At 51.7% G+C, this 13,305-nt stretch overlaps 4 protein-coding genes across 4 annotated transcripts; 2 read left to right on the plus strand and 2 right to left on the minus strand.

Annotated features, from left to right (window-relative positions):
• Positions 1–496: 496 nt before the first annotated feature.
• Positions 497–2,631, plus strand: N7518_002661 (2-isopropylmalate synthase; the record flags this gene model as incomplete). Its single annotated transcript, XM_057183589.1, has 5 exons — positions 497–504; positions 556–700; positions 759–1,633; positions 1,692–2,397; positions 2,449–2,631. The coding sequence occupies 5 exons, from the start codon at positions 497–499 to the stop codon at positions 2,629–2,631; spliced, it is 1,917 nt and encodes a 638-aa protein (XP_057045039.1).
• A 216-nt stretch (positions 2,632–2,847) lies between these two features.
• N7518_002662 (sulfatase family protein) lies at positions 2,848–4,801 on the minus strand (the record flags this gene model as incomplete). Its single annotated transcript, XM_057183590.1, has 5 exons — positions 2,848–3,210; positions 3,273–3,434; positions 3,489–3,706; positions 3,764–4,613; positions 4,676–4,801. The coding sequence occupies 5 exons, from the start codon at positions 4,799–4,801 to the stop codon at positions 2,848–2,850; spliced, it is 1,719 nt and encodes a 572-aa protein (XP_057045040.1).
• A 542-nt stretch (positions 4,802–5,343) lies between these two features.
• N7518_002663 (putative AMP binding domain protein) lies at positions 5,344–11,394 on the minus strand (the record flags this gene model as incomplete). The annotated part of the gene is made up of 6 exons (XM_057183591.1): positions 5,344–6,298; positions 6,350–6,953; positions 7,006–7,215; positions 7,266–11,140; positions 11,256–11,278; positions 11,335–11,394. 6 exons carry the CDS (start codon positions 11,392–11,394, stop codon positions 5,344–5,346), a joined length of 5,727 nt encoding a protein of 1,908 aa, XP_057045041.1.
• An 843-nt stretch (positions 11,395–12,237) lies between these two features.
• Positions 12,238–13,249, plus strand: N7518_002664 (40S ribosomal protein uS7; the record flags this gene model as incomplete). The annotated part of the gene is made up of 4 exons (XM_057183592.1): positions 12,238–12,371; positions 12,623–12,806; positions 12,875–12,989; positions 13,047–13,249. The coding sequence occupies 4 exons, from the start codon at positions 12,238–12,240 to the stop codon at positions 13,247–13,249; spliced, it is 636 nt and encodes a 211-aa protein (XP_057045042.1).
• Between the last annotated feature and the right edge of the window lie 56 nt (positions 13,250–13,305).

Here is a 13,305-nt window from a genome sequence, read left to right on the forward strand (position 1 = left end):
ACACAATAATTCCAAACAATGCCTGCGGCTATCCGCGGGGTGGATGCCTCAGGAGACACCACTCCGATGTTCGGGCCTCTATGGAGACGGGCACAGTATGTAGATATTCGTTGCATATGACTGTCAAATAAAAGTAACGGGAATATAAATGACATTAATTGACATTGGCAATCTACCAGCGGTATTTCAATTTCATCATCAAGTCAATTGCAGATCTTCACGCCCTGTGGTTGACAATATACCCATCACGTGACTCCGCTGTCGGCGCCGAAAAACTCGGCGTCATTGACGGGCCCATTTGAGTCACAGCATATTCCCCATTCTTAATTGGCCTTCTTTTCTCTTTTGCTATAAAAGAATCCCCGTGTCCATATTTTGGAAGCCATTTTCTGCTTTTAATCACATCAATATCGAGTCTGCTTGGCTCAGCTATAACGACACCCTACCTTTTATCGTCTCTTATCCACTTGTGCCCCCGCGGTGCCCCGCCAACACTATGCCGATGTATGTTGCGATGACTCCAATTCGGTGTTTCTACATACTAATCTCTTGAAGGCTCAAGGATCCCTCAAAAAAGTACAAGCCTTTCAAGCCGGTGAATCTGCCAAATCGCCAATGGCCCAACAAAATTATCGACAAGCCTCCTCGCTGGCTGGCAACTGATCTGCGTGATGGCAACCAGTCTCTGCCGGACCCAATGGTATGATATGATGTGCTGTTCAATGCTGTTTCCCATATTGATTGGATTGGATCTATAGGACGGCGAGCAAAAATACCGTTTCTTCAAGATGCTCGTGGATATCGGTTACAAGGAAATCGAAGTGTCCTTCCCCTCCGCATCCCAAACGGACTTCGACTTTACCCGCCGTCTGGTAGAAGAGCCCGGTCTCACACCCGACGATGTCGCCCTGCAGGTCCTGGCTCCCTGCCGTGAGGATCTCATCCGTCGCACAGTCGATTCCCTGAAGGGCGCCAAAAAGGCTATCCTCCACATCTACCTCGCAACGAGCCCTTGTTTCCGTCGCATCATCTTCAACATGGACCACAAGCAGAGTCTGGAGATGGCTGTCAAATGCACAAAGTACGCCCGCTCCATCACCAAGGACGACCCCTCCCAGGCCGGCACCGACTGGCAATTCGAGTTCTCCCCCGAGACTTTCTCCGATACCGAGCCCGAGTACGCCGTGGAGGTCTGCCAGGCTGTGAAGGCTGCCTGGGGACCCACGGAGGAGAAGCCCATCATCTTTAACCTGCCCGCCACGGTAGAGATGGCCACCCCCAACGTCTTTGCTGATCAGGTCGAGTACTTCTGCACAAACATGACTGAGCGCGAGAAGTTTGTTGTTTCAGTCCACCCGCATAACGACCGTGGCTGCGCTGTTGCCGCGGCTGAACTGGCACAGATGGCTGGTGCCGATCGTGTAGAGGGTACTCTGTTCGGCAACGGTGAGCGTACCGGAAACGTGGACCTGGTTACTCTCGCCCTGAACCTGTACACACAAGGTGTCTCGCCAAATGTCGACTTCTCGGACATCAACTCTGTCATCAAGGTGGTAGAGGAGAGCAACAAGATCCCCGTCAACGAGCGTGCACCATATGGTGGTCAGCTCGTGGTGTGCGCATTCTCTGGAAGGTTCGTTGTCCTTTCTTTTTCCTACGTTATTCGCTTTGCTAACCTATTTCGAATCCAGTCACCAAGATGCAATCAAGAAGGGCTTCAAACTGCGCCAAGATGGCGAGGGCGCCGACGAGGAAACCGAGTGGGAAGTCCCGTACCTCCCCCTGGATCCCCAAGATATCGGCCGTACCTACGAGGCAGTCATCCGTGTCAACTCCCAAAGTGGCAAGGGTGGCGCCGCCTGGATTATCCTGCGCAGCCTGGAGCTGGATCTCCCTCGCGCTCTGCAGGTCGAGTTCAGCAAGATCGTGCAGGAGAAGACCGAGGCTGTCAGCCGGGAGCTGAAGCCTACCGAGATCGTCAACCTCTTCGAGGAGGCCTACCACCTCAAGTCAAACCCTCGCTTCACCCTTGTCGACTACAGCATCACCACCGACCGCTCGCAGTCCCCTGCTCCTCCTGAGCCCGGCAAGGCCCTTAACACCAAGAACCTTAAGCGTCGCTTCACCGGTATTATCGAGATCGACAACGTTCAGCATGCCATCACCGGTGTCGGCCCAGGTGCTATCTCCTCCCTAGCTACCGCTCTTTCTACCCTCGGTATTGATCTCGATGTCCGCGACTACAAGGAACACTCCATTGGTCGCGGTCGCGACACCAAGGCTGCTACCTACATTCAGTGCACAGCAGCCGGCAGCAATCAACAAGTGTGGGGTGTTGGTATCCACCAGGATGTGGTCCAGGCCTCTCTGATTGCGCTGCTTAGCGCTGCCAGCTCGGTAAGATTTGTTCCTTGATCTGTCTACGTCTCACCACTAACATGCGTTTAGTTCCTCACCTCCCGGGCTGGCTCTCCTGCTCCTTTCCGTCCCATCCGCTCCAACACCCTCACCAACGAGGACATCGAAGCCCTCGAGCAGTTGACCAGCACTCCAGAGGCTGTTACATCTAACGGCGGTCTGAGCGCCAAGGTCAACATCGAGCAGCTGACAAAAAAGGCTGAAAATATGTAAAAAAAAGTTTAAGAAAAGCAACCGACTAAAAGTGATAGCGATAATGTGAATACCATGAACGATTTGAATCAATATTTTCTTCAAGGATTGCTCTTCAGATGTAACATTGACTTAGCTGAATATAGTAGAGTTGAAATTCGTGGTCATTGGCTAGTTATGCATATCAACCGACATTTTCACACATGTCAAGCTATAAAAGACCAGAGACATTCGAGCTCACCACCCAATCAACTCATCCAACCTCCATCCTCTCTTCGCACTGGCCCCATAAGCATTGAACGTCTGCGGCCCCTCAGCCGAAATAATATACCCATTCTCACAAGACGAGAACGAGACCTTCGGCTGATTCGCGTAGAAGGTATCGAAGCCCGAGTCCAGCGCATCAGCAAGACTGTTTACTTTACCAGCTGGGTGTAGCTGGCGCCAGGGGTATCGACATGCGTCTCCTTCGCAGGACTTTAGCACTAGCATGAGTGCGTCCAACCGCGCTATTATTTGTGGCAGCTCGCGATTTGCAATCTTATAGTTGGGGTGTTTGGCTGGGTATGTGCCTAGGTTTACGGTCTGATGGGGATCGCTCTTTTTTAGGGTGTTAGGGCTTGTTGAATATCCTGTAGGATAGAAGGGGATGGATGGCTTACCTTCAGATCGAAGAATTCTTTCTCGTTTGTGCACCATACTGCATAGTATAGACTATAGTCATCGGCAACCAGTCGGATACCCTTGTATGTGTTTCTTTGGTAGCTGTTATGTGGCTGGTCGAGCTTGTCGCTGGCATACCCGTAGATCCCTTCTGGTACAGCCTATCTTGATGTTAGCTGGTTGGTTAATATGCTCTTGCTATGTGAGTCACTCACTAATCCCCAGTACTCAATAGCAACATGCTCCGTCCTATTGTCCGCCGTGCTGGCAGCAATGGTAGTAGGGATAGTCTTGCCGTCCAATCCGTTTCGAGTAACACCAGCTATATTCAAGAAAGTAGGAGCTAGATCCGTATGAGAAGTGATAGCATCCAGAGTCTGATTCTTTCCGATACCAGGGCCTCGGACGATGAGAGGGACGTTGATATCAGTTTCTATACGAGTTAGCATATCTATACACCCCAGACACCAGACAATCAAGGCCAACTCACCATAACCACAGTTCTTACCAGGCTGCATCCGATGCTGACCCAGATGATACCCATTATCCGTAGAAAAGAAGATATAAGTATTATCCAGCTCCCCAACCTTCTCCAACCTCTCAACAAGCCTCCCAACCATCTCATCAACAGCCTGCAAAGCCCGCAGCCGACACCGCTGGAACTCATCAATATAATCAACATTCGTCTGATTCAACTCAGGCACATTCTGCACCCAGCTGACCGCATTCTCAATCAGTGTATTAAAACTCTCATCACGCGGCGCCCGCACATCCTTAAACAAACCCGCATGTCGCGGCGCAAACTCCGGCTCACCGAACCAGTTCGCGTTCCTCGTGGAATCATGAGACCCATTCGAGTGCGGCGCGTTGGGCGCTACTGTCAGCATCCACGGCTGTTCGTGCTTAACCGCCTCGTCGATGAAACCCTCTGCTTTTTCGGCGATCATGTCTGTCGAGTACTGCCCGTCGTACTTGACTGGTGCTGCGCCGTTGCGCGTCATTCGTGCGTACCAGTATCGGTATGTATACGGATCTAGGAGGAAGTCCGAGCCGTTGAACCCTCGCACGTACGGATTGTTGTAGTTTTCCTCTGTATGTGCGTTCCACATCTTGCCTACGTAGTAGGTGTTGTAGCCTGCTTCTTGCATCCATAGTGGGAGGTAGTTGTCGTTCCAGCCTGCTGAGACTACTTTTGGATAGCCGCCGTAGGGAAGTCCGACGTCGGTTACGTTCGTGTTGTGTGGCATGCGGCCGGTCCAGAGGTTGGCTCGGGATGGACAGCATAGTGCGATTGAGCAGAAATGTTTGGAGTAGCTTGTTCCTTGTTGAACGAGGGTTTCCTTGTCAGAGTGTTAGTCTGGGGAGGGAGAAAGTAGGGCTTGTATGGAAGGAATAGACCCACCTGCAACTTGGGCATATGCTCTAAACCGCCCACATATTTACCCTGATCATCTGTTAGAATGAAGAGGATATTAGGTTGCTTGGCGACAGCTAGAGTTGTCAGGAGCAGCAATCTTAGTACGTTCATGGCTGCGAATTTGGCGTTATTGTTGAGCTTGAGAGCTGGGAGGAACTATATACCTCGGCCTAGTTCTTTAGCTTCTGCAAGCCCTGCGTCATGGAAGAGATGTAAAGAGACCGAGGAGCTGTTGTGTGATTTCTCCATATAATTGCATATTGTCGATCATCCGAGTAGAAATCGTAATGCTGTACAACGTACTCCGTACATGATCGGCATGTCAGTGATAGGTTGGAAGTAACAGGGAAGTCCATCAGTCGGAGTATAAAAAGATCGGCGATTGCGAGCTTGTGCACATCAATGGTGTTAGGGTGGGTCGTATCCTTTAGTCTAGTACATATGATAACGATCAACCAAATCAGAAAACTGATCTACAAGCGTCAGAAAGATATACTGGGTATGTATAAATTACAAACATAGAGCTAAGGTATTGAGGATAAGCCGGATAAAGAACACGCAATGCTAGGGGGAAAAGAAGATCAGAACTGTCAAGCAAACACGCCGGCCGCCTTTTAAAAAGATATCATTTCAAATCTGTACAATGTACGGGCTCAATCCAAGTTCAAGCCTCGTAGTTGCCGATTTGGCGGTGCAGCATTGTCGCTGTCTGTGCGGCCAACGTCATGCCCGTCTTCTGCACCTAGTGCCGACTGGTACATGAGAGCTTCTTGGGGCCAATCATTGACCCCACTGTCCTGTGTGCTTGGACGTGCCGTCTCAGCAGGGAGTGTGCCAGCAGCCTGGGGGCTGTTGGGGTTCCATTCCTGTTGGCTAGGAAGCGGCTCTCGTCCCGTCGAGGGCCGTTCGTCGCCAGGGTGTCCATACGATTGAGACTGGTCAGGGTTGTCGGCCATATCAAAACTGAACCGGAAATCACGGTCCGCGGCGGACGTACCCGCGGCGGGATCCAACGTGTTGTAGTGTTGATCATCAAACTCGGTTCCGACCGTGGCAGACTGTGGCTCCTTGATGTGAGGCACAGCAGAGCTAGGCCCGGGGATAGGAGTGGCAAGCGGACTATTGTCAGTAACACTCCCCAGTTCATACGGCACAGACCCGGCTTGGCCGGTCTGATAAGTAGCCGCGGGATGACTGGTCTCTTCCAATGTCACCCCACGTAGAGAGCGAGGGACATTTGCGTCGATATCTGGATTCATTGTGGACTGTCGGATGCTGGTGCCCATTGTGCTTCCAGCCTTGGAAACTCTGCTCATCCGGTGCTGAGGTATGTCCGCAAATGGGCTATCGCCCTCCAGGTCGCGAATGCTGAACTGAGCAATGGTTCGCAGCTTCCGGGTTACCCATGAGGCGAGAACCTTGCCGCGCTGCTTCTCGCCTAGACGAGAGCGGGGGAAGTCGCCGTGGGAGACGAATGCGACAATATCCGCAACGACCTGGTGCTCCATGAGGATAACATCAACAATGACGGGGACCAGGGCGGCTAGATAGGCTTTTCGGGTAACTTCAACGACAACAACGACCAAGCCACCGGCTTGGAAAATAGCACTGAGAATGTTAGCCTCCAGGTCAGATCTCAGAAGATTACCATCTACTTACCATCCTCCATTCACGATATTGCGGTGGCAACTCTCTACGGAGTTTTCAATGTCCATAGGGAAGTGATTGAGTCCGTTGACTTCGAAAGTTTCGCCGATGCTGCCGAGGAGGAAGAGGACTTGCATATCAACTGGCTGGCCGCCAGGACCAATCGGCCGAGTAACGGTGTGAAGGAAACCAAGATCACCAGTACGGACATAAGGCACGCTGGGGTCACCGTCTGCAACTCTGCCGTTCAACCGCTCGGAATCAAATTCTTGCTTTGATTTGTAGAACCCCTCAGCGCAAGCGTCGGACTGGACCCAGATCTCACCGTACTCTCCAACGTGCGAGAGAGTGCAGGTCTCCGGGTTCACGATCGCAATCTGTGTGTTGACTGGTACCATGCCCGAATCCTGTAGCAAAAGCGCGGTAGGGTGGACATCGGGGTCTACTGGGTAAATAAGACCTTGACGGAGGCTTCGCAAGTCGAGCCATAGTTCGATCGGCTCAATGCACATGTATGATCGTGTGGTAACCATCGGGTTGAGAACGTGCGAGTAAATGACGTTGATCGAGGTACGGTCCAAGCTGGCATTGGCGAAATGTAGGCGTACCTTTCCATCTGTATGATCGGATTAGCTTCTCTTCGTGGCTCTGATGGTGATGACACATACAGAGATCCGTTCTAGGCCGCCCCTCTGCAGAAATCATGAGGTTCTTCAGTTCTTGAAGCTGGAAGCCTTTTCCAGCCATAGCACTCATTGCGTAATCCAACATTTGACTGGTGGCGTAAGTGTCCTTGATCTTGTACCGAGCAAGTGTTACGAAGAGAGTCAATGGGTTTTGCGCGAAGTCGACTGGCGAAACTAGATATGTAGGCGCACCTGAATAATATGTTAGGGTGGAGATGTTCATAGATTAGCAGCAAACTTACCGACGTAAATGCCCATCAAACAGGTGTGGAGGAATCCGAGACCCAGGGTACTTCGGACACTTCCAAGCACCGGCCTTGAGCTTGTCATTTGGCAGGTCTCTTTTTGAACCTTGCACATGCCCATTATGGTTTCATGGGAAATTTGGACCGAGATTCTTCGCTGGTCTGGGGTCCAATAAGTCCAGACCATAGCAGGCTGGTTGCCCTGGAGCCAAGTATCCTTCACAGTGTAGCCGAGCTCGCGACATCCGTGGGACTGCTTCGAGGGCTTTGTGGTATTGTATATAGCAGGAACACCAATGCGAAGAACCTGGGCGGACTGCTTGATATGCTGCGACACAAGCTTCTGCCTCATGACATGGTCAACATCGTTATTGACGATGATGGCCTTGATGTTGAAGTCGCCGATGACGTGCAAGAATGCAGGGGCATCCTCCGAAAGACGGTTTTGATCAATAGGAGCCATCGGGATGACAACGGCACCCAAGCACAGACAAGCATGGACGGCATAGACGTACTCTTCCGAGTGGGTGTACATCAGCACGAGATGATCTCCTGGTCGTACCTTCACCTTGTTCTTGAGGTAGGTCGCCACCGCAGAAACTTTGAGGTCAAACTTCTTCCAAGTGACGCCCTTTCCTTCCTTTCCACGGCCATCGATAGAGCAGTAAGCCAATTCTTCAGCTTGGCGAGCGACTCGCCATTGAAGAAGGTCGACAATTGTGTTAAAGTTGTTCAATGGGGTGGAAGTTCGGTCATCCATCACCACATCGCGATAATCCACACCCGAGTATTGCTTTTCCTGGTAGGCAAGCAAGTCTTGTCGTGATGCTAGAGCAGTAGGGGACCAGATTCCACCCTCAGGGTCAACACCGACGGGCAAGTTCATCACTGATCGTTCAACTCCAAACTTGACATGCACTGCTTGCAGCATACCGCACTCGAAATCTTTGCGACAGAGCATGTTGCCAATTTCTTGTCTGCCATTCTTGGTAACGCGCGGCAGACTGTTCGGGGCTGTAAGTAGAACACAGTATACCCGTAGATGATGCTCTTGGTATAGTACCTCCATACACCTGTCGGCGAGCGAATCAAGGAGAACCGAGTCGAGCTGCCTTGGCGGACCGCCGGAAGTTGTTGGCGCCGTTGAGGCCGAGTAAGACTCCAAAATAATCACAGGAAGATGTTCTTCGTTAACAAACACATCGAACGCAGTACAATCATGAATTTTCGGCACCTTCTTAAGAATGCTAACTGTTAGATGTTGAACGAAGAAGTATCGATGTTCCACAATCTCTTGGCCGTGCTCAACCCATTCGACTTTTTGGCGGAGACGATCCTCGTAGAGACCAAGCACGAAAAGTCGGCCCTCAATCACACATCCAAGTAGACCAGTGCGCAGGAATTCAGGTTCCACGAGTATCGGGGTCGGGTTAGGCTCCTCGAATTTGTAGGGGCGAGCGTGGAATATGGCCTCTGTGTGTTTCGGCAATGCCCAGAAGCCACCAGAAAGAGAGGGTGAATCAACCCAAATCTCCCCAATAACATTTGGCGTACAAAGGAGATTGGTCTCCGGATCAACGACAGCGAGAGTTGCGTCAGGAATTGGGTAGCCGAAAGCGCCAACGCGTACAGCATGCGGCATACTGCTGGCATACTTTCGTGCATCCTCGCCCATGGCCAGCACAACCACTTCATTGCTCTTCAATGCCTCTTTGTCTAGAAGCACCTCGCTAAGCTCGTTTTTAGGGCTCTGCTTGATCGTAGAAACTCGTGATCCACCACCCAGAAGACTGCTTCCGAAGCCCGTTTTAGTCTCAGACTTGGTAAGGCTCTCGTCCTCTTTCTTATAATCATCGCGGCCGGCTGGGTCCATTTCATGGGTCAAGGAACATCCCATTCGCTCTTCACCACCGAGCCAGTCACGCATACTAATGACCATACCTCCATGCTCTGGTAAGCAGAGCATCGGAGCCACAATTTCTCTAGCCCGTGGGTTCCTCATTGGCCGAAGCCATCTGTCTGCCAGGATTTCATGGAACTCAGGGTCGAGAGTAAGTGTATCGATGAGACAGAGTTTGACGCTGCTGAAATTAGGCTCCGAGTTTTTCTTAAAATGTCTTGTGGCCATCGGATCTTGCTGGTAGTTGTAGGTGGCGATCTTCAAGCCAGAGTAATCGGTCGCCATGACTGATGCCTTGTATTTGGTGATGAGATGGGCATATAAACCGGGTGTTTCCACAGCCCGGTCCTCGTGCCAAACGGTTGTATGGCCACCGTAAACGGTGAAGAGAATGGCCATGATCATACCAATTCCTTGTCTCGGATCGAGGTAACTGATGATGGTCTCTCCCTTAGTGCTATATTGCCTAGCGCTTGACTCCACAGGAACTGTAGAAATGATCGCACTCAGACATGCCATTTGATGCATGATAGTCCGGTGGCTCATCACAACACCACGCATATCACCCGTCGGGGCCCTCGCAAACTCAATATAGGCCAGATCGGGGACCTGCAGCGCAGGTGTATCGTCCTTCTTCTTTGGATGGAAACTGCCGAACTCATTCGTCTTCCACCACTCGACTCCTCGTGGCCAACTGAGTTTCTGCGCTGTGATATCGCGTTGGAAGTTCTTCAGGTTATTCTCAGTTGTCAATGCCAGATGTGCCTGCGTTGAGGTGAGCACAATATTTAGACTTGTGTAATCATCCAGACTGTTGATAGGCACGGCGACAACTCCTGCAATAAAGCAGCCCAAGAGCGCGACAGCGAACTCGATAATTTCAGCTTCGCGGTAGATGAGAGCGACACGATCTCCGCGGTATAGATTACTCTTATCGCGAATAACCTGAGCAACTTTCTCGGCGCGACTAGACAGTTTTTCCCACGTTATCGATGCAACCTCCTTGCCCTTTGCATCCAGCACCCAATATGCTGCTTGCTTGGGGTGAGCCCGAGCACGATGCCGTAACACCGCGGGCAGGTTGTCAAAGTTCGACATGGGGACATTTTTGTCGTGCGGATCGTTCAATGAGAAAGGAATCTCTCGAGGTTCGAGGGGAAGTAGATGCTCAATAGCCGGTCCGTGCTGAAGTTCCGCCCCAGCAGGCATCAATGGCGGGGCCATGTTTGCTGTTGGCGAAAAGGCTTCCCCGGACTGAGAATAGCGGTGGAAGCCACCTCCATAGCTATCCCTATAATCATCATGCTGTTGCCCCGCAAAGTCGGAAAAGTAGCCCTGCTGGGAATCAAGCATCGTGGACTGTCGCGTGGGCGCTCCAGATGCTGGATCGTAATATGCCATGCCCTCGTCCGCGTACTCAGGTTCGGCGGGGGTATACTCCTGAGGATATTCCTGAGCGTACTCCTGAGGGTACTCCTGAGGGTACTCCTGAGGGTACTCGGGCTGAGACATATATTCGGGCTGAGAATTTGGATTGAACGCGTAGTTCTGACTCATTAAAGTTGCGGTTCTGGAACCATCCTGGCCTTGTAACCCTAGGGCTGGGGGTTTAGGAAGGAATAGGGAGTCGTAAGAGCTCCCTGAAGGCGCGCGGTCATGAGCTTGGAGCATGCTTTCTCTACGATGAGACCCTAGCGATGCATGCGACTGATCCTGTGTATGTATACCGGCACCTTGATCATATCCGACGGCTCCGCTGCCCTGTGAGCCATGACTGCCTGCGTAAATGGGGGAAGTGACGTGTGGCAGGGAAGAATCGGCAGTTGGTGGGCGAACGCTCAGAATGGCCGGCGGGACCCTTCCAGGGCTGGCTGGGGATGCATCGTAGCCAAGACCGGCCTGTGAATTGATATCAAGGGGCTTGTTGGGACCGAAATATTGCGAAAGCAGGATCGTACGTCGCTTCTGGTATCTTGTCGTTGTCAGTCCTATGCATCTGCCGGTCCAGAAATCTCCTGTCGCAAGAACCGAATCTATGACAAGGCAGAATTGGCTTGTAATACTGGTTGTAGCCAGGGATAGCTTACCCTTTCTGAGTGATATCGCCCTCCTGTCATGGATCATACATAAGAAAAAGCATACAACAAGTGCACGAAATGTACATACCTCCAATTCCCGATCTAGGTCCCGCAAAGCGGCCTGTATCTCGGGAGACTCTTCCGCCATTTAGATGGAGGGTCGGAAAGCCTCAATTCGGGGAAACGTATCAAAAGCGCGGGGGAGGGATGGGGGGCACGGAGTCAAGAACACCTCATCGCAATGAGCGTCTCGAGGGCGCAGGTGAGGGGTGGCGGATTTGCCAAGTGCAGCCCTGATAGCCGCAGGTTGTATTTACCGGGGTGTGAGTCGATCAGCGAGTCAATCCGTCCTGTCTCTGATCTTCGCGCAAGACACCCGCGCAACGTCACCCGCCAAGGCGGTCAGACGAGCTGAGAGCCTGAGACATGCGACGGAGAGACTATATATACCCCCAGACATGGTTGTCTCAGATATATATAGAAGGTGACGAGAAAATTCTACATCTATACCATCAAGCCTACTGCATAGAGGTCCAATGAAAGTTGTGGCTGTTCAGGTACTCTCTGACTTAGTGTATCGCGTGTCCCAGTCTAGGCTCGGAACTACTGGGAATGAGACACCAAGTTACACCAATTTGGGGCTAGGTTTGTGTATTCAGTGGAGGATTTTGGCTTAAATTGAATAGATGTAAATTTGATATGGAGTCAAAGCCCAAAAGTATTCAGTAGAATCAGTAGACAGTCAGTGCGATCAATATAAGGCTGGGATTATTTGGGTGTGGATCCGTCATAAAGTTTCCTTCCTCAGGCACTGAGGCACCAAGGCATGAATCAGGTGATATCCACTATCAGCCTACCCTAATCACATGACCCCCGCACAACCTAAGCGAGGCACACCAATTTCTTTCTTGGATACCCGGAACCTCATCGACGTTCAACCACCAAACGACAACCCGGTCAATTTCCCACGAACCCCTCCCGCACAGTCAACATGTCCGACAACGGGGACGTCGAGGTCGCCGCCTTCCCTGTCCTGCCCAAGGAGGTTCTGGCCGAGCAGGGCAGCATCAAGCTGTTCAACAAGTGGAGCTACGATGATGTCGAGATCCGGGATATTTCCCTGACGTGAGTCTTTCTATCAGGTCCTCTATGCGCCGAGTGAATTCCTGTTGTGTGCGAGAAAAGAACGAGTCGAATTGGTGGAATGGCAAGACTTCGGCAACTGGAAGGGGGATATCGAAAATCTTTATCGGAGGGGACACAACACGGCTTGGAACTAGTTTTCTTTTCGCACACAGCAGGAAATCAACAGCGCGCACAAGGACCGGCAATCGCGCGACTATCAGGTTTACAGAGGTGCTGACCCGCCATGACAGCGACTACATCCAGATCCGCTCCCCCGTCTACCTCTCCCACTCTGCCGGTCGCTATGCCGCCAAGCGTTTCCGCAAGGCTCAGTGCCCTATCATCGAGCGTCTCACCAACTCTCTCATGATGAACGGCCGCAACAACGGAAAGAAGCTTCTGGCCGTTCGCATCGTCGCCCACGCTTTCGAGATTGTATGTGCCACTCCGACCAATTCAACCATTCAACTATCCAATTCAGACACTAATTTTCAATTCTACAGGTTCACATCATGACCGACCAGAACCCTCTCCAGGTTGCCGTTGACGCCATTGTCAACTGCGGTCCCCGTGAGGACTCCACCCGTATCGGTAGCCAGGGTACCGTCCGTCGCCAGGGTATGTGAAAAAGTCTTGTCTCGTCATGTCTGGTATCAAATACTAACTCCCTTCCAGCCGTCGATGTGTCTCCCCTCCGTCGCGTGAACCAGTCTATCTCTCTGCTCACCATCGGTGCTCGCGAGGCCTCTTTCCGCAACATCAAGAGCATTGCTGAGTGCCTTGCTGAGGAGCTGATCAACGCCGCCAAGGGTTCTTCCAACTCCTACGCTATCAAGAAGAAGGATGAGCTCGAGCGTGTTGCCAAGAGCAACCGGTAAAGGGGTTGTGTTGGATTTGTTCTCCGTTTGGTCCTCTGTCTGCGTATACTGGAGTG

Source organism: Penicillium psychrosexuale, assembly GCF_028828465.1.
Source record: "Penicillium psychrosexuale strain IBT 29551 chromosome Unknown utg000002l, whole genome shotgun sequence".
Classification (NCBI taxonomy): Eukaryota; Fungi; Ascomycota; class Eurotiomycetes; order Eurotiales; family Aspergillaceae; genus Penicillium; species Penicillium psychrosexuale.